This window comes from Lipomyces tetrasporus, assembly GCF_029532465.1.
Source record: "Lipomyces tetrasporus strain NRRL Y-64009 chromosome Unknown POJ06scaffold_8, whole genome shotgun sequence".
Taxonomy (NCBI): domain Eukaryota; kingdom Fungi; phylum Ascomycota; class Lipomycetes; order Lipomycetales; family Lipomycetaceae; genus Lipomyces; species Lipomyces tetrasporus.
In genome coordinates, this window is record NW_026611603.1 from 32,933 (window position 1) to 56,316 (window position 23,384).

A 23,384-nucleotide genomic window follows, 5' to 3' on the forward strand; every position below is an offset into this window, starting at 1 on the left:
GTTAACATATTAACTCTCGGCAGTTAGCCCTCTACAATAACACTTGCTTTAAACAGCATTTATTATTTTATGGAAATAAAACACAATCTTCAGGTGCAGGAAATACTTCATATGAGAGGACAACAGTCCTACGCAGGTCAACGACCACATCCTCTATTCCTGTACCAAATCACAACTGCTTCACAAATCTAAACCAACATATGGTACGACTTGCACCTCTCCAATGATCCCATAATCTTGTAGAGCACCAAAACCAAGCGCTTGAAAGGCCTCCACAGATGGAGTAGCAGTCGACCTACCCGTACTGAGCTTTGGCCAAATCGGCGTTAAGACATTCCATAGAGTGCTTGCGACAGAGATTGACAAGACGTTCTTATCTTGTTGCACATACGCGGAAATATCGACAATAGGATGCGTAATGTCCACGTTCGGTAGCTCTTTCCCGTTGAGTGAAACAGTAATGCCTTGAGGAATAGGCGGAATGGTTAGCAGTGCCCCTAGTTGGTCGTGGGTGCAACCTGACGGAGGCCAGTGGAAGGTTGTGTTATAATATCCAATGCCTGATACATTGATCAACGAATCAGATATTGAAGACCAAGACTCCAGATTGGAGCCTGGAAGAGAGAAGGTGATATTGCTCTTATCGGCGACAATTTCAACATTATAGAGATCGGTAGGCGGTAACCACTGTTCGACAGTAAGTGTCCATTTCTTGAGAGAGAAGGCTTTCGGAACTGGAGAATGCACTTCGACTAGAGAGCCATTAGATAGTACAATCGGCTCATTTACATCTCCCTGCGCAAATATTCGCACAGAGGGCCGACCACTGGTTGCAAAGTGCCTGAAATAAAGCTCGACATCGGGAGTGGAAACAATATGCTCATGCGGAACATTACCTTCCTTGGAGAATTTGATGATAGCGGTTTCTGTGTAGCCAAGCGAAAAGGGGATCGTTGTGTACAAACCATCAACTGTATAGTAAACGACTGGGGTTTGCTCTCCGGTCCAGGCATTGAGAAATATTGGCCGCTGCGTTGTCTCAAACGAAATATTGCCTACGCTCGGAACTCCATCATTGTAAATAAAAACGTAGACATCCCCATTTGAGTCTTCCCGCCAATGTGTGAACCACGTTCCGTTAGTGTTCACCTTGGTGCGCGGTGATACTCCGATTGAAGCCACTGCGCATGCTAAAGATTCGTATGAGACCTTGTACACATTTGGCAGCGATAAAATGCTTTCCAATATGCCTTGTGTGTGCTCAGTGTCCTTGCCGTTACGTGTATTATAAACCGTTGGTATGCCTCCTGAAAAAATAATAGGTAACTCAGCCTTCGCGAACTTCTCAAGCGCAAGAACCCCGTCAACAGTTAAAGTCTCATTCGCGCGTACAATGAGGGCACGGAAAGATTGCGCACTAGGTGCTAGAATTCCATTTCGTACTTGCGCCACATCCAAGGCGAAGTTGTCGGGAGATAAGTACGTATAGGTGTATCCAGCTGTAGAGAGATCACTCGGAACGTACGACGTATTAGGATACGCATACTCAGCGGTTTTTTTATCCCAAAAGACAAGGTCGACCTTGGGTACACCTGTTTGCAAGACAAATTGTGTCCGTGCGACGTAGTTAATGGCGTGCGCATAACCTACGTCCCACGCAGGTTGATGCCGGGAGTGATGCGCGCCGAAAGAGTACTGGAAGGTCGTGAATCCCGGCCAGGTAGTATTCGGATACGTATGTGAGTAGGGCGCTCCATGAAATATTGCTTGATTAACACCTGTCACAAAAGCCCTTTTCCCATCCTTCAGCAGGTCTGTCCAGGTCTGCGTATATGTCTCCAGGTAGTCAGATCCCATTTCCATTGATATGACGCGTTTGCCAGCAAGATTTGCTGGGCCACAGTATTGTCTAAATGAGTCCAGATTGTTATTGAATGAAAGACTTTCGGTTTCGGGGGCATTGACTCGGGGTATATTGGACAGCATATCAACTGGAAGATTGTATCCAATCTGCCCGGAGAATTGGAGGTTGAGATAAGAATTGGTCCAATTCGTCAACCAGTCATAGTAGATTCCGAGTAGGTACGTCAATGTCTCACGATAGTCTCCGACAATACCGGCACCTTCATTCGGGGTGTCAAACACGAAAAAAGTTGACCCGATACTCGATCCCATTTCCTGCGCGCCATTCTTTCCTGCCAGCAATGGTACATATTTCTCAATTCCATACTGTGCCATTATTAGCCTTTGTTCTCTGAAGTTAAACAATAACATACGCCATGTTGCTCCCGGAAAACGTGGGTCAAATTGGGCGTCCACATAACCTGTGATGGGATCTCAACGCTGTCCTCCCAGATATAGTTACCGACTTCCCTCATAAGATCGTCGATGCCATCGATGAGGATGTACTTCTCAAGAAAGTCTGTCGTTAGTTGTGCTCCAGCTTGCGAAAAATGATCCACTGCAAAAGAACCATTTTGAAGAATGTTCTCTGGGTTAGGACTAGAAGCAACACATGCTCGAGCATAAGATCTACTGTAATATGACGTCAAAAGCATATACGACAAAGCTCCGTCGATACTGGGCGCTGTGATTGAGATTGAACCGTCTTCCCTCACCAGGTCAGTAACATCCGTAAGTGATTCTGATGAGATTGTATATTGAGTAGAGTTAACACTGGGTGAGATTAGATATTGACTAGCGTTAACAACGTCTCCCACTAGAATTGAGGTCCCAGTGATCAAAGAGGAGACGCCAGTCGTGTTAGTGATGGCAAATGTAAGGGCAGACACAAGTTCACCGGATCCCCACCCAGGAAGGGTTCCCATGAAGCATTCGCAAGTTCCTATGAAGCATTCGCATTCCGACAACGACGCATTGTAGAAATACTTGGAAAATTAGGAAACGCTTAGAATGTTACTTGTCCACAGGGTTCTTACCAAGTTATAAGCCAGGCCAATCTCGTCAGGTGCCGCAGGAACTCCCTGGCCTGACTGTGGACCCATAGAGAAATCCATAATAAGGCCATGATCCTTATGTGCCTCCAGAGCAGCCTTGAGAACCTCCCTGTAAGCGGGAGTACCGTAGCCGTATATGTTCCAGTCCGTAGAAGGGGGAGCCTGCATCACATCAGATATGGGCTAACACGATTGGGTTAAACCTGTAAATTCAACTCACCACAAGGCCACCGTAGTCAAAGTAATTTAAGAACTCAACGCCACCTGCACCTCTCTGCGCAAGCTGTGCAATATCATCAGAGAGGAACGTGGTATTAATGCTTGCATCCGGGAGCCTATGTTCACACAGTTAAGAACTGTTGATTATCATCGAACGAGACCCGACCTACCAGTATCTAAACCGCGGCCGGACATTGACAGATGGATTTTGAAAAGTGCCAGATAGGATGGGAGCTTCAACTTGATCATCCGTATGGTTAACAGGAAGAGCTCTTCCACCTAATGCGTGAAAAACTACAAGGAGTAGTAATATCTTTCTATACATCGAGGTGGTAATTCGAATGGAGACCTTTCAATAGAGTGGCGGCAAACCTGTGTTGAAACTTATTTCCAAGATTATAAATCTCAGTAGATTTATCACCTACAACTCCTGAAGACGGATGGTCTTCTTGATATAACATTCATAAATTCCATTTGGGACATCAACCTCAATGCTCGGTTCGCCTTCTTCCAAAAAAAAACGCCATTTCCCCGTGGAGTACACAAAGGTGGGTCTCCCCGAGGTATCCACCGCCTGCAATGAAAGCGAAAGCTAGAAGTTACAAACCATCGGGAGAAAATAGGCCGAAAATGCGGGGTTAAGCCAACCCCGCATTTGAATACTACACAAAAAAAATGCTAAATGTTAGTGCGGCCCACTCATCTTGCTCGGCTGATTCATTTGATAGTCAGCGCGGGTGATCATCCCCGCATAACCCCGCATTTGAATACTCTACACCAAAAAAATGCTAATGCTAGTGCGACCCCACTGAATCTTGCTCGGCTGATTCATTTGATAGTCAGCGCTGGTGATCATGTGCTCAAATCTGCTTCTTGATTGTCGGTGTAGGGTCGAGCCGAGCATCACCAAGACGGAAATGTAATTGAAAAAGGATATTGCGAATAGCGATATGTCGGGCGGGCGGCGCATTGGCTACATCCATTTGCTTTTGCGAGAAGAAGAAACTTTATTAGAGACATTTTGCCACAAAGTTTCTTAAAAGTTCCCTAGCGTGCATTACCCAATTAGGGCACGGCCGTCCCAATTAGGCCATGGCAGCTGTTAAGGAGCTCCCAACATGCCTTATCATTAAGGCATTCCAGAACCGACCTTATCGACTAGTTAGGCAATAGCACTAACCCACTCCGGACTAGCTTGACAGTGTTATCCCCACTCTGGATTAGCTCCAACCTTGAGCATTGACGCGTTGATCTATGCAAACGACACCCTCTTGGTCTCTCCCCACAATACAGACAGCACGACTCGCGCGTTCCTTGCAAATTTGCCTGACGATCGCTAACCAGATTGCTCTAAATACTCAATGCGTTTCGTGTGAACTCACCGTCGTCCAGTAGCTGGTCTGCGGAAAAGTCCACGAAGTTTGCTTCGAGGGGACCGATAAATCGTCCAAGCTACGCGTTCACCTCTACAAATGGATCTTCGATAGTTGTAAGTTCGGAATCCCAGAGTACTGGAGACTCAGTTCCTCTAGTTTCCCCCATAACGTCGCGCATTGTTACTGCAGATCTTGCCGCTACACCTAGTCTCACGCGCACGCCAACAATCGCCAGTTCTTCCTCGTCGATTGATCAGGTCCGTCTTTGCGTGCTCCACCAGAGCGAGTATGCGAGGCGACGGAAAGTCCAGTTTTGGAAGGATATTTCTCATATTTTTGAGGCGGAAACAGGTAGGCGGGCGACCATAGCTATATGTATGGAATCTCACTAGTACAGGTGTACCTATCAAAAAGCCAGGCCAAACCGTGGAGAGCCTAATCAGACAACGAAAAGAACAGCTGACGTATAAGTCAGGCGTTGCTGAGGCCGATACCGACCTTAAACAGGCGCTGGACGAATTCATGCAACGTTTCGATGAAATCAACATCGAAGAACAGGAACTTTTGGCTCAAAAGGAAGAACTGGCGGAAACTAAGGCCAGAACAAAGGCTATTCGGCATCAAATGATGCTTGGGCGCAAGAAGTCTGACGATGGTGATGACGATGACGCCGAAACTGATGGCGACATACCGTCGCAACGCAGTAAGAAGCGTTCGAAACTATCCAATAGTGATATGATCAGCATGACGATGATGTCATCCACCAAAATACTTGCTGATGCACTGACTTCCTGTATGGCGTCGCATACTCAACCACCGCAATGCGACAACGCAAATCAGTCGCAGAACGACGGCGCAATATCTTTTGATCGCGCAACGGAACTAGAAGTGCAGATACATCAGATGGACAAAAAAATTTCCGGTCTCACACATCAGGCTCAGGAACAGATGTCTGACTTAAAGAAACAAGTACAAGAACAGTTCTCGTCTTTGAACGAGACACTGGCCATGATACTACACAAAATTTAGCTTAGTATTTTCAATATCTTGCTATTTGTTTGCTCTGTGCGTTTGCTATGCCCGTTGTTCTGTCGCTTGCTTCATGTCTTCATTAAACTTCGTGTTTGCTTTGGATAAGTGGAAAGTAGAATAACAAATTCGCTATAAGCTACATTGCAACACAGCCACAGCTTAGACAGCTAGTCCTGCCCAGATACTCCTCCAGCGACGGCGGCGCACAACCGAACGACTGCGACACTTCGTTGCCGCCCGCAAAGCAGGTGTGGATATTGGTGAATAGTACCGAGACCATATAAACCCAGCCACTGGGGTGGACTGTTGCCTCAAACCATACTTATAGGCATTATAGGCCCACTTGTTGAGTACATGGCCGAACAACTGCTCGACTGCGATACGAACTCCAGACATCCTCACGTTGAAATCAGCCTCGTCTGGAGTCAGCACAAGATGCGCTGGCGTTGTCTTGAACGGCCCCATTATACCACAACCTTCAGTGTAAGCTGGATCTCCGTATACAAAAAGCTGGCGATCATCAGGGACCACAGAATTGACCTCCTTTAATTTTTCTTCCAGTCCTGATTCTTTTAACATTGCCCAGTCACCAATCTTCCCTTCCATAGGCTTGGACAGCGACGAAATAATTCCATCAGGTGTTGCTGCCGCCTGGACTTTAAATCCATGTGGATGTTTATAGCCAGAGTACACCAGCCTTTGGTTTTCCGTTGGACGGGTGGTCGGCCTGAAGGTACTGTCGATAAACCCCCAGACGTTGGGGTATCCACACTTCTTCTCCACATAGCTTGCATATCGGAAGAGTGTTTCAGGCGTTAAACGAGAGCGGTCCCATTCAAGCAACCCACCAAATCGGTCTATCAGGTGCAGCACTACGTCTCGTGCTACAGAACACAGATAGGATCGCGACCGTCCAAAGTCCCTCGTCATCGAGCCCCACCGCTCAGGGTATGCCAATCTGCGTAAGAGAATGCAGAGGGCTGTGAGGTTATCGGGGTGATAACGGGTTGACCAATGGACAAGGTCAAGTCGGAGGTAGGGTAAAATGGCGAGTATTTGCCCTTTAGAAAAACGAAATTTAAATATGGCCTCGGAGTCATCAAGGCCCTCAAATTCGAACTGCAAGCTGGGGTACAGTATCGGTGGCTCGTATTGGCGAGTACCCTCGAAAGAGCCAGCAAGAGCAACGAATTGCAAGAGAAGATATAGGAACTGGGCTGCTACCATTATCAGTATAATGGTCGCAGCTTGTGTTTGGCGTGGACGATGGATTCTAGGCATTGTGAACAAAAGCCGCCAGACGAAGATAGTATGGATAGTAGGAAGGCGGTTTTAGTAGACGCGTTGTTTACAGAGTGCCTCGAGCGTGCGCTGTAAACCTTAATAATTGAGTTAAGACTTTTGCTGGCAAAATTTCTGATTTGAAAGTGCCGCTAGTAAATAACTTAAGGGCTAGGGTTACCTGATTTGGATGCGCACGGACTAAGAAACTATTAAGAAACTCTGTGGCAAAATGTCTCTATAATATGACATTCTGATGAATACTTTGGGCGGTCTGTCAGGGATCGGCGCGGATATAGGGGTGGATGCCCTTCTAGAACGAAAGCGTCCTGATTCTTATGTCATGAATTAGGGTACTGATAGTGAAGGCGACGCTGACGAAGGTTTACGTGCCCGTTCTCGTCATCGCCTTGATGCGAGCCAGACGAGTACAGTTTCAGATGATATCATATCTCCTGACGAATCTGCGTCGCAGCTTCTTGCAGCCGACGCTGAGAACTATCCTTCTCTTTCCCCGGTCATTCGAAGTAAGCCCATGCCACCAAAGTCGTGGGTATGGGAACATTTCCATTTAACAGAGCTCGAAACAACATATATCCACAAGGAAGCAGAAAGAGTCGTCCAGATAGGCTGATTGTGTGTGCTCGCTGTTCCCGGACTACTACAGACGCAGTTCTTGAAGGGTCGTCAGGAAATTTGGTTAGACATCTTGGATCACAGCACAAGATATTCAAGCCTGGTACTTCAATTCCATTGTCTACTCCTAGAACTTCAAGCGATATCACATCGTTTCTAAGTAAGCCTGTTCACTCAGCTGAAGAGCGGCTAGAAGAGAATATTTTGCGTTGGATTGTCCAGGAATCGGAACCATTTATGGCAGTTGAGTCTCAATCATTTCAACGAATATTCAGAGATCTACCCGATATTTCCTTGCCTCTCAAATCCGCAAGCACAGTAAAGCGCCGCCTCGTTTCGAAATTTAAAGAGAGTCGGGAGAATCTCAAGCTGTCAAGCAGGAACTAGCTACAACCTGTAGCACAATTGGCTTTTCGCTTGATGTGTGGACAAGCAAGAATCATCTCTCTGTCCTTGGTATCGTGGGCCATTGGCTGACACCTGAATTCGTCTACAAAGAACGTGTTCTCGAATTCAAAGAGCTCGAAGGTACTCACAGTGGAGAGAACATGGCGGTCTCTGACCTCCTTCAGGAGCTGAGTCTTGGTCCAAAGCTTCTCACGATTACGGGAGATAATGCTTCTAATAACGAAGTTTTGATCTCCGAGTTGCATGCAATTCTCCTAGCTCAACATGATACTACAGAGCAACGATTTGACGGACCTTCAAGCTATATTAGATGCATCGCACATGTGATAAACTTGATCGTGGGTGACATTCTTATTGCGCTGAAGTCAGGCGATAACCAAAGCGCAAATCTGGCCTGTGAAGCTCTCAAAGCAAATAAGGACCTAGATCCCGGGTTGTCTCCTTTAGCTAGGCTACGCATAGTTGTCCTTTGGATAGACCCAGTGTGGCGATCCACTCCACTCAGTTGTTCAAAGGATGGAATGGGTGGAAATGGAGGTCTGTGCATCCGCATCCATTTCCATCGATTCCATCTAGGCTGCTGTTACGTAATCCATCCATCCATTTAAAATAGGCGTGGAATGGATGGATGGACAGGTTTGTAGGGGGTTCGGCTTTTAAAGGCAGGGGCTACCCCTGAGCTTCAGCTACGCGCTCGGGAACACGTAATTCTTTGTCTGCGCAAGTAAACACCCTTACTGTAAGACAGCAATATGGCAGAAAATACGAATTTAGCTACCGTAGACGATGTTCAGGATGTCTGGGACCTCTTTCCTTGGAAGGTGTTTCCAGGGTATGTGAGGTTACAACGCAACGAACAACGATACGGCGATGGATACGATTGGTGCAGCGCTTGAATTCAATGGCAGAAGTCGCAGAGTCCGCTGCTTTGGTCATATTCTCAACCTTGTATGTAATCCGTATATTCTTAATTAAATTGAAAAAAAAGGTCAAAATCGAGCAGGGTTAGGGTCACAGTTAGCCCTAACCCTCAACTTGCATAGTTCGACTAGTCCCGACAAGAAGTTATTCTAGCACTTGTCGTACCGGCTCACATGTAGCGGGGATCACCGACCATATAAGTTGCGTCCGCTACAGCGAGTCCATTTAGAAAATTCAAATATCATGTTAGAGAACTTTGCGAAATTTTTGAGGAAATTAGATATATAATAACTATTAATGAATTTTGCAAATTTTTGCTGTCGAAAAGCGGATAAAAAGGCGGATACATATCCGCCAATTTCAAAAAGGCGGATGGCGGATGCGGATATGGGAAAATTTGGCGGATATCCGCATCCGCCACAGCCCTGATTCAATATATCGAAGGACCCTAAGATTAAAGCTAAGCGGCCGAAAGATACTGTTGTTTGGTAAGCGCGGGGATAGTGGACAGGATCGTTGAGGCATTTGCCAAAAACTCCATGTTCAGATTATATTTAGTGTCCATGGCGGCACACTATAAAATGTTCGGGGGGAGAGGTCCAGGGAAACTAGCTAACAAAATAGCTGTACTGCTGGAATCAATAACTAAGACTAACTCGACAGCGCATACATCGACGTCAGGTGCCCTGAGCACCCTTCCTGTTTTAGTTCTTGCTAGGCGTCTATAGAACCTCGATTTAGTGATGCTATCACTAACCCTCCAGTGAATCAAGTTCTTTATTCCGGGTACCAACGTACATCAAGGAATACACTGAGTATACTCTACTGTCTGTACAGAAAATTCCAAACTAAGAATTTTTGTTGATGTCCGGTTGGGAGTTTAATCTTGATCACTTCTAGATCACTAAAAGCTTTAAAAGCGTAACTAATGACTTAAGATGGAAGGTTGATTGGTTTTCAATGCTCCCATAAGGGGGACAACTGGTAGGTGTAGACACCCGCCCAACGCCCACAACACGAAAGGGTTATTTCGTGAAATGGAATGCTTATATTGCATACATTACGGCGCCGGATATAGGCGTTTGTTAGGTGCCAGACAGCCCAAAAATGAAGTGTCACAACCCACAAACAGTGAAAATCCGAGAGTATCTGCACTATTGCGTCAGCGGATATTAATCAGCATTTAGTCAGCAGCAAGCAACCCTGACCCACGACCACAATATTCAATACTTGTGCCGCACACTGGAGCCCCAGTGCAAGCGGGATTCGTTTTTCCATGAATTTTCCAGCAACTATGCAATTGCAATTGCGAAGAAGCTTGCAGAGGTGGAATTTAAGGTAACCTCTGCGGATCTTGTCGTTCTCATTTGTTGAGTCTTGCCAAGCACAATCCTCAATACCTCGGCCGCTTTTTGAGCTTCTCAGGATGAATCGCTCGCATTCTGCATTCTTAATAAATAGACTCACTGTTAAGAACAAGTACCAGGGTAATCAGGTGTCGAATCTTAATATCACGATCGTTTTTGGGCCAAAAATCAAAGGTCGATTCAAGGTTATAGCCGGGTTTAAGGATGAGCACGGTCATTAAGAGTGTGAGATATCGCATTGCAATATCATATTGGATCTATGAACAATGAACTAATCAATTGGATCTTATGAACAATGAACCAAAATTACAACTCGAAAGCGCAGTCATTATAATGTAATTATATTCTCTGCCTTGAATCGAACTTCCCGAATATTGTAGCGTGGTGGCATCAGTCTTTCCATATCAAGGTCATAATCCACGCCAGAAACGATTTTTACTGGGCAGACACATTCTATAATTCTGTTGCTACTGCCATTGAAGGAGAAACCGACCGCAACTTCCAGTTCGTGATAATAGTACAGGTTCAACAAATAAAAGCCGGGAACTATTTTGGAGATGTCGAGGTCGGCAAACACATGTGGATCCAGCCGAAAGCGCAATGAGTCACTGTCAGAGTCTGCTCTCAAAGGCATGTCCAATACGTCTGCTTGATATAGAATATTTTTGGTTACAGACATTGGCCTTTCTATATTGGTCAGACGTGATGTAAAAGATTTCATGGCGACTCTCATTGAACTAAGCTTGAAATCAACAGGTCCATGTATCCGCAATATCTTATTTACCCGAAAGAGTATATGTATCTGCACCCTCAGCGGCTCCATAATCGATGCTTGACCGTCATTGGCAACGTTGACTTCCAATTTCGTTGGAATCTGGACATGACCCTTCGGCTGGGACATTGTGAAGCTCCGAAACATGCTATTGCATTGCCGAAGTGTTCCATCTTGGAAGTTAATTTGCCGAAATTTCTTAATGCTAAATGTAAACGTATCATTGGAAGTTCTCCCGGCGAGTCGACTCAGGTCATTCCAAACCAGTTCTGATGAATGGATCAGAGTCACAGGGATGACTGTGACGGGTCTGACGATTGATATATTCTCTAGGCTTCCAGCTCGCTCCACAAGGGCCATAATCTCGTACCGTACATACCGATCACGGCTATCCCCGAATGATGGTGGCAGAGGGATGTTGCCGACTGTTTTGGATATTGCTCCCGTACAAGTCCAACTGAGCCCTTGTTGCCGGTGTCTATACTCCTCCAAATGCGTAACGCAGTCGCATCTCGAAAATACTGGAACCTCGACTATAAACGGTAGGCTATGCTGACCAGCAGGAAGTGCCGCATCTCTCGGTCCTGCGAATAGCACAGTGGCTATATCAACATGGATGTGCAACAGCCTTTCTTTTAGCTGATCAGGCGATGTATACCCTCTGTAAGATGAAAGAGCGCTGTATCTCAACCCAGTTGTCATCGAGATTCCCCTAAAGCGTACCTTGATGGCGTCGATAATTGTGGGCCTATCAAGCTCGAATTCAACAATCCGTGAAACCAGACTTCCCGCAGTAACGATAGGATTGTCAACTATGGTCGATTAATTTCTAAATGGCAACTACAAAAAATTGTTACTCACCTGAAATAGATAACTGCGTCTTGTTTTTATGCCGAGCCATACCCTTGAGTGTCTTGTAATTTTGTTGTTGTCTTGAAAGAAGAGAAAGAAGAGTCGATAGTAGGCAAAGGCCCGTTGGAGGTATATATGCCATCTTGGCAACCCTGAACCCTTGTATGAAAGAGTAACAACAGTCAGTGCGGCCGTGGTCATTTTGTGGCGACTTGCGGGTTTGAAATTCTCCAGTTTTGGACTGCTCAGCGTCGCCCAATATAAACACAGACCTTTCTTATTCCCGAACTGTCAAAACTTCCCGAACTGTCAAAATTACTACCATAACTGTTAGAAATGGAATATGTTCAGCAGTCACTTCTAACTAGCTTCTTGATATATCATTAGCATCTGTTATAGAACACTGTACAGGTGTTTAGTGCATACTCGAACGATCTCAGGTGTGGGGGGCGCAGGCGATATGACGATTGGGATTGCCTTAATGTGGCGATTAGGACGGGGCCTGATGACGTAGCATTATTCTGCAGTATTCTACTGATGCCTTAGTAATCAGGGATATACAGCACTCCATCGAACTTGAGCTATTTTCTTGCCCACGTCACCACGGCATATCATTATATGAGTTCAACCACTCCCTGTGGGTTTTCTGACAGACCGTTATCATCGCGATACAAGTAAGTTTGACGAAGGTTCGATCAAAAGCGCTGGCAAGGTAACTCTCCTTCGCATTTGTGTGACACTGTCGAGTTGCAGCAGCTTGAGACAGTAATTTCCTCGGAGACGCGTCGTGAAGAGTAGATAGACTAACATAGAATTGAGCAGCAGAAGCATTAATGCTGCTACACTCACTAGTTTGCAGGACTGAAAGAGCCATTTGCATCTGTTCTTCATCATCCATGACTTTTTTGCTTCTTCGATATCACATTGCTGGAAAAAGACGTGTTGAAGTTGGTACAGTGGTGTTAGCCGGCCCCAAGACCCATACCCTACGTATAGAAGAATTACATTTCAGATTTTACTGTCAAGTAATTTCTTTTAATAACGAATATAAAATTATCCCCCCATTACATATAAATTCTCTAACAAATTCAAACATGCCAATTCTTTACACTAATATGAAACAGATATCACTGTACTTATTTCCAGCTGGACGCTTTCAAGCTGAATCATGATTGTCCTATAGGCTTTTGAGAGTCCCAGGCGATGTCATAGCTACCCAATCGGGAAAAAAGCTCTGCCTCCATCCGCTTGGCTGCTGTCGACCCGCTGAGGATCTCCCCAATCATATCAGTTCCAGGTGGGAACTCAGTCTCAAAACTTGGTTCTCCGGCCCCTCTCATATTGGCCAAAACTGCTTGACGAAAGTGCCACCTTAGCAGTTCATCTCTCTTACCATCCGATTGTCACCTGGATCTCGACAAAACAGGGTCAAGTATTCTCCCGTCTATTCCATCAAAATCTTCATTGAAACAGGTTATCTTATACCCTTCGTCTGGGTTGATGGAGAAATAAAATCCATCAAATTGCTCATGCATATGGGACCGCATAAGCAGGCGATTCTGGCATGAGTTAATGCCCGTGTCACGTTCTCCTATTCTGTTCGTAATCCACCGAGAAAACCCACTCTGCACGAAATAACCTTCACTGGACAATGGGAAGATGTGCGCGGCGTGGAAAGTACTCCAATTATCTCTATCAGCCCGTCTGTTAACCGGCCAGTGATCACGCACTTCCCATCTCTCTCACGGACCTGCATTCGGAATGTAGCATCTCTGTCGGTGGATGATTGTGAAATTATTCGTATTATGCATGGCTCATCTGCGATACATATTGTGTCTGCGTCAAATTCAGCAGCCGCTACATACAAAGACTTCTTTAGAATATTACTTTTGTGAGAATAAGACCTTATATCATAGTGGCCTGGCTGGAGAGGCTCATCGGTTGGCGTTAGGTCGTGTCCGGTGCTTCGCAAGGTTACGCGATACTGATCAGTTGTAACGATGAAGATGCCCAACATAGAAAGTTTTTTTTAGTTACAGAAGAATTCAATATCAGTCCACCGAGCGCTTTATCAGGCTCTGCAAAGTTGTAGAAATGGACATCTCTACCGATTGCTCTTCCGCCTGCCATATACTATTGATGCGTTTCTTTCTTTGCTGACGCACGGGTATCTACAGGGACCGATCAGATCACACCCCTACAGTTCACCCCGCTCCCAAACCCTAACCTGAGCGAATAGACGTAAAAGACGACTTATTTGTTGGGATGGCATTATCTAATTATATAGGGGTGTTCACGAATAAAAATTTTCTTATTCGTATTTGTTATTCGTATTCGCAAGATTTCAGTTTATTCGTAACGAATAAAATCCGGAGCGTCGAATACGAATAATATTATTCGCAATTCTGCGAAGACGCTAGTGTAATAGTTAACCTTTACTTCAACCAATCATGACGCGTTATCACATGGAGGGACCTCTGTTCGCGGAGGCACTCGTTGAAAGGCGAAACTATGACAAAGTTGATGTTATTGAGGGGTGCTTATAGAAGGGAGCTTGCCAGCGAGGCGTTATTTTTATTGTACAAGTAGTTAAATTTTACGAATATTACGAATAATTGACGAATAAAGTTTTTTACTCGTATTCGCATTAGTAAGCAAGATATCTTCGATTATTTGTATTCGAATTACGAATATTCGTATTGAACACCCCTAATCTAATACGTTAACAGCTCGTAAAATCTAGTATTATTCGTGACATTTGCAGTGGGAAGATACACAACGTGTTTGATAGGTTACGCAAGTTCTCCAGTGGATGTCTACCATATTTTTAGAATTCGGGTCCACAAATTACTATTGAATTTATATATACTCGTATATTAGTGTTCTAATATCATGAATAACGGCCACTGTACCAAACGACAATATACAGGCTCTATGCGCTCCTAGCTTCTAGATAGATGCAGAAATCTTATGCCCGCGCTCTCGGTGGAAAACTCACAAGTTCGACTTCACAAAAGGTGGTGCAACAAGTTTATCATAAACCTGGCTCGATAGATGATCCCTCGGAACTATGCTATGATTCGCGATGCTGCCGCTATCGACAAACGATTGGCTAAGAACTGAAACTTTGGTCGCTCCAATGAGGCGCATGTTCATCTCAAGCTCGTCCTTAAGCAACTGAATAGCTCGGACAACACCGGTCTCACCGTAAGTGGACATAGCATAGAGAAAGGGTCGAGCGATACCAACGCCTTTGGCACCTAGACAGAGTGCTTTAAGGATATCTGTTCCACGGCGAATACCGCCGTCGATGTAAACCTCGATCTTGTCTTCGTAACCATGCTGTCGGAGAGACTTCATGACCTCAGGAAGAACTTCGATAGCTGGTCGCGCAAAGTCAAGCTGGCGTCCACCATGGTTGCTGAGTAGAATAGCATCCACACCATATTCAACTGCCCTGATCGCATCCTCCGCACGCTGAATGCCTTTCAGGACAATCGCCATCTTCGTGATACTCTGAAACCAAGGGATATCCTTCCAGCTCAACGAAGGATCAATAAACGACGAAATAGCTCTCGCGGCGCCCTGGGATCTATCTACTGTCGACTCATTGTCTTGCACACTGGCCGCCTGCTGGTCGTACTTTGACCGCATATCCTTCTCTCGTCGGCCAAGTTGCGGCGCATCAACTGTGATCCACAAGGCACGGCAACCGCGCTTCTCAGCGTGTTGCACGATTTTCCGAGTAATCTCCCTATCTTGATTGACGTACAACTGCAACCATTGGATCTGATCTCCTTGTTTGGCATCCACGATCTCGTCGAATGAACACGAAGCAAGTGTAGGGATCATCTGAATCACATTCTCGCGGTATCCGGCGCGCGTTAGGACGACTTCTCCTTCCGGGTTACCCAATTTTCCCAGGGCGGCAGCGCTTATGTAGAATGGCACCGAAGATGGGGAGCCTAGCATTGTAGTAGATAGATCAACTTTGCTGACGTCTACCAGGACTTTTGGTCTGAACCAGATCCTACTGAAAGCAGCATGATTCTCACGCATTGTGATCTCGTCATCGGCACCCGACGAATAGTACGCCCACGCGGTCTGTTTCATTGTCCGGCGTGCGATATCCTCAAAATCAAACAAATTGTAGCATTGAGAAACCGGCGGCATATGCTTGACTCGTTCTAATCGCGCAAGCTCCAGTTCGTCCATAGTCTCCTCGTCCTGAAGGTCACTTTCGACGGACGCGAGGTCAACAGGTCCTAAGTGTTTGGAAGACGGCAAGTACTTGTCGAGTGTATCGCGAGGGTGAATAGGGTCAAACTCCTTGGTCGCATCCTTGCCTGCGTACTTGATAATAATTTTTTGACCACCAGGATGCTCTGGAAGAAACTCAGTCACATCATAAGCCTTTCCGTGGACAATGACCCAGCAACTTTCCTTAGTATTATGTTTGGCAACTAAAACAATCAGTTTTATTAAAGTATCATGGAGTAAACTACTGTCGGACTAACTTTCTGTTCCGGTGAGCATAATTATTTGCTGTTTATTGTGCGATGCATTCAAACGCAGAAAATATATCCCTTCCGTGAAATTGAGGAATTACAGCGGCTCAATAATCTCAACATTAAGCTGTCTAGAAAGTAGTGTAGTGGCAAGGTTCAAAAAGGCTTCGGTGGAAAGGTGTGCCGAATCCGATTGGGTGACCATAAACGGTGGGATAAAGTTAAGTTGCTGGGAGATGGAAATGCCAAGAAGCAGGGATTCAGGTCTGCTCGGTCAAAACTCCTGGCTCCACTATTGCGGAATAGGGTTGTGAACATGGTTCGTTTCTGCCTCTCTAGAACGTGTAAGCCTCTGGGATCTCGGGGTGACTAATAGCCGGCATCTTTGCAAGAAGCGTGAATCGTGACGGAGAACTGAGTCAGGCAATTCACGCAGCAATTGAAAATCAGGCAGTTCTCGTTAATCGAGGAAGCCTAAGTCGGATACTGAAGATCAGCAAATAGTGGACCTGAAACAATTGTCGACTATAACCTCCTATCGATGGAAACAAATATGTTTCGTGGACGGTCAAGTCTAGTTAAATTACAATAAGTTTGGAAAAGGGTTCCTCGCTTGAATATGGTGAGTATAAATTAGTGAACCTGTTAATTGATATCTGTCGACTGCTTCCAATGGACACTGAGACTTCGAGCCTAGCACACCGTACTTAGGCCACACGTAATAATGGTGAAATATTTACTGCTGAGCCTTTTTTGTTGGTCAAAGGGTCGGTCCGCTGGCACTACTGAAATTCGCGCTGACTTGGAACATCTCCGCTCGGGGGGATGTTAAGCCGACACATCGTGACACGGCTTTTCACGACTACCATTTGAGCCGCATCAGGTATGCCTTTTTTTGGAGACTTTCACCGCCGTGTACTGACGACCTGCCAATTTACCACAAAAACCAAAAACTTCGCCTCAGTGAATCAAGCGTCATATCAGGGCAGGGCTGTGGCGGATGCGCATACCCTGAACCACAATTTTCCATATCCGCATCCGCCATCCGCCTTTTTGAAGTTGGGAGATATATATCCTATTGTAAAACGCGCTATCTATTATTACTATTACTACGGTCTCTTGCCAACTCCTTTTATAATTGAGGAGTGGCCCTTGCACCGTGAAAAAACTTTTCACCACAACACACATGTTTGCTATTACAACGATCATTGGCTAATTCCTTTTTCCACATGCTACAATAAGTGCGGGAGGTAGGGCTGCTGGGAGTATGCTCCGTCATAATAATTGATGCTACGTAGAGCGTGAGGAGGAGTAATCTGTAGGACCCCACTAGCGACGCGTCGTTGTGGTTGAAGAACGCGTCAGCTGTATTTTTGTTTTCTCTTACACCAGGCAAGGTGTTGGTACTTTGTGGACGCCGTTTTTGAGGAAATTGCTACGTCCGGCCGTCCGGCTGACCGGACGGCTTAATTCGACAACGGAGTTAGGGCAGGACGTTCTACTATGTGCACCAAACTTTTGTGGCTTATTAGGAGGCCGTGCTCGTGCTAGGGGTGGTGCGGCGCGCCTGAATCCAAGGCACCGAGCGACACAAGCCCCTGGAATCCTGACAGACATGCGCAGAGTGGGACGTTCAGCCAGATGATGATCTGCAAAGTTTTCCTTTAGTAATTATTAAAGTTTTCGCGTGTTATTGACGTCGACGCGTTCAAGTAGAATCGGCGACGTGATTTCGTGAATTCATAATGAATGTGAATTCACCACCAGGAAAACCGTTAGCCATACCACCTCTCGCGTCAAAATGGTGCAATGCATACAGTTATGTTTCTAAATGTCTACACTATCTCCGCATTTGTGGGGCTCGGCGGCGCGTTGTTTGGCTTCGACATAGGATCCATGTCCGGTGTCCTGGGAACGCGTCAGTACGAGGAATTCTTTGGCAATCCACTTGGTACGCTGCAGGGCATTATTACAAGTGCGATGGCAGCGGGGTCCTTCATTGGGGCACTGTCGTCTAGCTTTGTTGCTGATAAGTGAGTTCAGTAACTTCAAAGTGATCATGATAGAATACTGACCTGTCAGATTTTCGCGTAAAGTCACTATCCAGGGTGGCGCTGTTGTGTGGTGCATTGGCGCGGCTATCCAAGCATCATCAAATGGTGTCGCGATGTTAATCATTGGACGGGTTGTAGGCGGTCTCTGCATTGGAGTGACGTCGTCGACCGTGCCAATTTACCAGTCAGAAATCGCGCCGCGGAAAATCCGGGGACGGGTCGTCGCGTTCCAAGTATTCGCCATTACATGCGGTACCTTGATCCAGTACTTTATCCAATATGGCTGCTCGTTTATTAACTCTGAGGCCGCGTTTCGTATACCATGGGCGGTCCAAGCCGTTCCAGCTGTCGCCCTGTTTTCTGGCCTCTTCTGGTTTCCCTACTCGCCGCGGTGGCTTGCGAGTACGGGCCGGTGGGATGAAGCCTTACAAGTACTGGCATTCCTGCGCTCGAAAAATCGCGATGTTAATGACCCGCTTGTGCTGGCGGAATTCAAGGAGATTGAAGATCAAATGGGGCTGGAATGTGAAGAGCAGTCCAGCTCGTTCCAAGAATTGCTCTCACCGAAGATACGCAAGCGTGTTTTTCTTGCGATGGCGATCCAGATGTGGAGCCAACTGAGTGGAATGATCGTGATGATGTATTACACTAGGTATCTCCTTGCGTCCGCGGGAATTGCCAATCCGGATTTCGCGTCGTCTATGCAGTACGTCATCAATGTTGTTATGACGATACCATGTATCCTGTGGACGGATAGATTGGGCCGTCGGTCTAGCCTACTCGTGGCGCCAATCTTTATGAGCCTTTGGCTGTTCCTCATAGGTGGGTTGCTCATGAGGTACGGTGAGCCCAACACGGTCCAGAGCCAGCCTTACACGTGGAAAATTGTCGGTCATCCAGCTGCGAGTCGCACCATTTTAGCTTGCACATATCTCGCCGTAGCCACCTTCTCCGTGGCCTGGGGCCCTGTGAGCTGGATTTACCCCCCCGAAGTTGTCCCGCTCCGCGTGCGAGCGACAGGCGTTTCGCTTGCGACTGCTGCCAATTGGGCCACAAATCTTGCGTTAGGCTTTTCAGTTCCTCCGCTGTTTCGTTCCATTAGATGGCGCATGTTTTTCATAGTTGGCTTCTTCAATATCTGTGCATTTTTTCATGTCCTGTTTTTTATGCCCGAGACGAAACAGCGCACTCTGGAGGAAATGGACGAGATTTTTGAGCATGGTGATCCGCTGTGGAAATCGTTCACTAGCCGAGGGGATGTGAATAAGCTTGATAAGCTAGCGAGGGATATTGAGTTAGGCATCTGTAGGGTCCAACGCGGGGTGCACACTTCAGTGAAAGGCAAATAGCTAATAAACAGAACTAACGACTGGCACTAGCATTATTTTGTTGGCATGATCTATTGTAAAACGCGATATATATTATTTCTATTACTACGGTCTCTTGCCAACTCTTCTCTATATCAATAAAACAATAAAATAAAGTTTATAAATTGTTAACAAAACTATTGAGTTGTTACTTCTGCAATGCTCTAAATGGAATGACTTTCTCAGTGTCTGTCATTCGCCTTTCCTACTGCTGCACCATAAGAATGTCCCAAACGCTCAAACACCAACTTCTCACCAACCGCAAGCTCTGTCTTGCCGGCTGTTTCAAATAATAATTCGATTTCTTTGTCAAGAGTCCCTGACTTCTCCATCTTCGAAAAATTACGCATGAACTCACCCTCAATGATTTGATGCTTGAGAACTCTCTCAAACCTCGAGGCGAACTCTGATCCATCTAAGCTCAATGCACCATTCAGCTGACCAAACTGGGAAACTTTGGAATGATACACTAACTGCTTTACGAAGCCGTCTTCCGCACATTTCTCAAAAATTTCAGCTGGCTCCATAGAATAGTAGAGTTCGTGTACAAGTGCCTCATTGGAGCAACCATTTGCTTGGAGGAGCTTGTATGCCTCCGTGAAAGCATTGATAACTGTTGGCCAGAGAGCTTGTTCAGCAAAAAGATCAATCAATGTCTCTTCTCTAGCACTCGATTCGATGGCGCCAGCTTTTGTAGCGCCAATTCCGCGAGAGATTGCCAGCGCAAGCTCGTGGGCATTCCCAGTTGCATCCTACATATGTCTGTTAGAAAATAGAAAATATATATGCCATTACTAACTTACTTGCTCCACAGATACAAAGCATGGATAGCCGGCGTTTGAAACAAATCTCGTACGGACACTCGTACCAATCATACGCGGCGCAGCCATAACTACGTTAGCCTCCTTAGGAACGTCCAGCAATTTGTAAAAGACGTTGTAACCCGATGCAATCACCACAGTAGCTCCAGGCTTCATACTTGGCCCAATCTTTGAATTAAATAGTTCAGGCTGTACTTGATCAGGAACGAGGAGAAATATTACATCTGCCAAAGAAGTGGCTTTCGCCCAATCCTGGGTGACTTCGAATCCATCCTCATGTGCCCTATCGGCATATGAATCTTTCAAATTTGCAATCAGAATGGTCGCATCGGTCTTGGTGTAATTGAGAGTGTCACGAAAGTTCAGCGCTTGCGCCCGACCTTGGTTACCATATCCAATGAAAAGTATGGTCTTGCCCTTTAGAAGGGAGATGTCGGCATCATCGTCGTAGAAAATGTTTGCTGGCGCCATTGGAATCTTGTGTTGTTTGTGTTGTCCTGCTATCTTATTAGAAGAGTATAGTGTTTTTATAATTATTTCACAAACAGACTTTGTCGGCGGAGTTCGGCAGTTTGAACCGCACAACTGAATATCTTCACAAGCAGTCGGTATGAAGTCCCGCCGGCGGCCACTGCGTGTGAAACTCCTGATGGACTCGGTCCATCAATCCTCCGGGATACGACGTGCCACGCTCTAAGTCATGCTGTACACGGTCTGTCCGTGACCGTTCGGGTCGTAATAATATTGCGCCGATATAGTTGGAGTTTTGACACTTATGTGTAGACATATTGTCGGTTGATATGACCCGGCCAGGCTGGTCCTCTTCACGACTAGTCAAGACTGTTGGAATTTGTATCCTCTAATTTTGTTGAGTGCCAAGTTCAAGTAAAACATTACATAAGCTATTCAGTAGGACTATAACATACGGATTGTGTAGATAAGATTTCTCCTAACCTTAAAAGATCTTGCCTTAAACATTATTATGTTTTAGTCAGAATGGACACTGCATGCGTTGCGGATCGCCTAAACACTTTGTACTCTTGGAGCGGGAAGTTCCATGTTCGCGAATTTACTAGATTCAATCTGTGGATTAAGCGGTCAAGTTAGGACGTTCAACAAACCGATGTCAATGACAGTATTCTTGAGCTGCCAACACATATGTTTTCTGGACCGGTTGTAACGTATTATTTTAGATTAAACCACGACTTCAATTTCCCTTAAATGACAAATATGTCCTTCACCTTACGATCCCTTTTCAACGTTAATCGCAACTGACATCCCTTATCCTTGAGGATCCCTTCTCGCAGCTTCTCAGAAAATAATTCATAAGCTGGGTAATATCCATCTACGAAATTTATTACCTGCTCATTCGACATGCCATGGCCTGTCTCCTGACGCAATTCCGCCTCCTGTTGGAGCCGCCATTCGTAGACATCAAAAATATCTATTGCGTCGAGATGAATCATAGCGTCAAACTCTTCCGTGATAACATCGTAGTCTCTTAATTTTCGGTTCATGAATAGCAAGTCTTCCAGTCTGAATTTCGACAGCGTTATTCTAGACGTATTGAGATCGGCGGGACAGTGGGCACGGTTGCTCTCCTCCCACTTCGCCTTTACTTGATCGTCCGGGAGTGACTTGAATCCAACACACCATCCTTCTAAAATAATAACCTTAATTTTTGGTTGTCCGTCCTGATTGACCAAAACCCACTTGGAGTTTTCCATGCGGTCGCCCTGCCCGTTGTGTTGAGATTTATCGTACCGTGGAATTCGCGTTGGCTGTTCATTTTTTAATTCCGCAAATAGAGTAGTAGCAAGCGTCATGTCGTGTGTGCCTGGAGCACCTCGGTGCTGAACAAGCCGGTTAAGGGGATTCGATTGTGCCAATTTAACTTGGTCAGCATGCGTTAGGTAAAGGTCGTCGATTGAAAGCACGCAGACTGGCAATAAATACGGTGGCCCTTTTAGAGTCCTCTCTAGGATGGTGACCTAAATAATTAGCCAGCCTTCCTATATTATAACTTCAGAAGTCCTCACAAGAGTTGTCTTTCCGACTCCCTGTACACCGTTAAGCCCAATGAAAAAAGGAGGTATTGAAAATAGGCCATCATGAGCATCCTGGTGTTCTTTCAGTTTTTCTAAAATAAATGGAATGCATATCGGTGATTTATCGTCATCTATGGCCATTGTATAGCCTTTAAGTTGTCTGTGCGAAATTGCGCCGAACAAAAATGCTTTACCCTATATATGTATAACTCTCAGAACCGTACCGCCGGGGTTGGATTCTTTTGTGATGATCTACAGATACAAATATTGGTAGGTCGAACAGCAGATGTCCCGAGCCACGCGTTTTTCTTGGACGGCCTTTTCTCTTGGAAGTGCAGCCTGGGGTTCTTTAAGGACTCATTAGCTTTTCGGAATAAATATCTGCCAGGGGAGGGATTTCAGGATGAACTCTCCACCGAGGACGAACATCGTGTACATCAAGAGGCACATAAACCCTGAACCCAATCACAAAGGGAAATATTTGTTTAGTATGGAAGAAGTTTTAAAATTGCGGATGTAGATAGTGTGAAGAAGCAAGGTCACAAAACGGCCCCGTGGACGCCCAAGCAAGCGCAAAATTGGAAAATGAGGAAGTACTTGTAAGGGAATACACTGACGAATTATCCGTATCTTGTAATTATTTTCTAGAGGATTAGCTGTTGTAATATAATGTGTTGAAATGGGAAGAGGTGTGTTTGTGTTAGCTGGCCCAAAGACCCATACCCTAGGTTACCTTCAAAAGAATTCGGTATAATGTCACGCCGG

General features: G+C 45.7%; 8 protein-coding genes across 8 annotated transcripts; 2 read left to right on the plus strand and 6 right to left on the minus strand.

Annotated features, from left to right (window-relative positions):
* Nucleotides 1-68: 68 nt before the first annotated feature.
* POJ06DRAFT_136574 (uncharacterized protein) lies at nucleotides 69-3,724 on the minus strand. The gene is made up of 5 exons (XM_056184469.1): nucleotides 3,347-3,724; nucleotides 3,178-3,292; nucleotides 2,940-3,119; nucleotides 2,277-2,888; nucleotides 69-2,229 (listed from the first exon to the last, which is right to left on the minus strand). The coding sequence occupies exons 1-5, from the start codon at nucleotides 3,499-3,501 to the stop codon at nucleotides 181-183; spliced, it is 3,111 nt and encodes a 1,036-aa protein (XP_056041955.1). The 5' UTR covers nucleotides 3,502-3,724; the 3' UTR covers nucleotides 69-180.
* An 813-nt stretch (nucleotides 3,725-4,537) lies between these two features.
* POJ06DRAFT_302443 (uncharacterized protein) lies at nucleotides 4,538-5,693 on the plus strand (the record flags this gene model as incomplete). Its single annotated transcript, XM_056190765.1, has 4 exons — nucleotides 4,538-4,546; nucleotides 4,572-4,665; nucleotides 4,742-4,903; nucleotides 4,950-5,693. The coding sequence occupies 4 exons, from the start codon at nucleotides 4,538-4,540 to the stop codon at nucleotides 5,579-5,581; spliced, it is 897 nt and encodes a 298-aa protein (XP_056041956.1). The 3' UTR covers nucleotides 5,582-5,693.
* Nucleotides 5,694-10,477: 4,784 nt separating this feature from the next.
* Nucleotides 10,478-11,974, minus strand: POJ06DRAFT_212563 (uncharacterized protein). The gene is made up of 2 exons (XM_056185463.1): nucleotides 11,831-11,974; nucleotides 10,478-11,781 (listed from the first exon to the last, which is right to left on the minus strand). Exons 1-2 carry the CDS (start codon nucleotides 11,961-11,963, stop codon nucleotides 10,526-10,528), a joined length of 1,389 nt encoding a protein of 462 aa, XP_056041957.1. The 5' UTR covers nucleotides 11,964-11,974; the 3' UTR covers nucleotides 10,478-10,525.
* Nucleotides 11,975-12,987: 1,013 nt separating this feature from the next.
* On the minus strand, nucleotides 12,988-13,951 carry POJ06DRAFT_282519 (HNH endonuclease-domain-containing protein; the record flags this gene model as incomplete). The annotated part of the gene is made up of 5 exons (XM_056190034.1): nucleotides 12,988-13,207; nucleotides 13,229-13,513; nucleotides 13,534-13,657; nucleotides 13,709-13,805; nucleotides 13,859-13,951. 5 exons carry the CDS (start codon nucleotides 13,949-13,951, stop codon nucleotides 12,988-12,990), a joined length of 819 nt encoding a protein of 272 aa, XP_056041958.1.
* Nucleotides 13,952-14,662: 711 nt separating this feature from the next.
* On the minus strand, nucleotides 14,663-16,726 carry POJ06DRAFT_257245 (FMN-dependent dehydrogenase-domain-containing protein). The gene is made up of 2 exons (XM_056188122.1): nucleotides 16,339-16,726; nucleotides 14,663-16,284 (listed from the first exon to the last, which is right to left on the minus strand). The coding sequence occupies exons 1-2, from the start codon at nucleotides 16,355-16,357 to the stop codon at nucleotides 14,816-14,818; spliced, it is 1,488 nt and encodes a 495-aa protein (XP_056041959.1). The 5' UTR covers nucleotides 16,358-16,726; the 3' UTR covers nucleotides 14,663-14,815.
* Nucleotides 16,727-18,150: 1,424 nt separating this feature from the next.
* POJ06DRAFT_296396 (general substrate transporter) lies at nucleotides 18,151-19,781 on the plus strand (the record flags this gene model as incomplete). The annotated part of the gene is made up of 3 exons (XM_056190543.1): nucleotides 18,151-18,362; nucleotides 18,412-19,677; nucleotides 19,763-19,781. The coding sequence occupies 3 exons, from the start codon at nucleotides 18,151-18,153 to the stop codon at nucleotides 19,779-19,781; spliced, it is 1,497 nt and encodes a 498-aa protein (XP_056041960.1).
* A 113-nt stretch (nucleotides 19,782-19,894) lies between these two features.
* On the minus strand, nucleotides 19,895-21,093 carry POJ06DRAFT_276964 (ketol-acid reductoisomerase). The gene is made up of 2 exons (XM_056189695.1): nucleotides 20,554-21,093; nucleotides 19,895-20,502 (listed from the first exon to the last, which is right to left on the minus strand). Exons 1-2 carry the CDS (start codon nucleotides 21,040-21,042, stop codon nucleotides 19,933-19,935), a joined length of 1,059 nt encoding a protein of 352 aa, XP_056041961.1. The 5' UTR covers nucleotides 21,043-21,093; the 3' UTR covers nucleotides 19,895-19,932.
* A 677-nt stretch (nucleotides 21,094-21,770) lies between these two features.
* Nucleotides 21,771-22,760, minus strand: POJ06DRAFT_276965 (P-loop containing nucleoside triphosphate hydrolase protein; the record flags this gene model as incomplete). The annotated part of the gene is made up of 2 exons (XM_056189696.1): nucleotides 21,771-22,562; nucleotides 22,611-22,760. 2 exons carry the CDS (start codon nucleotides 22,758-22,760, stop codon nucleotides 21,789-21,791), a joined length of 924 nt encoding a protein of 307 aa, XP_056041962.1. The 3' UTR covers nucleotides 21,771-21,788.
* Between the last annotated feature and the right edge of the window lie 624 nt (nucleotides 22,761-23,384).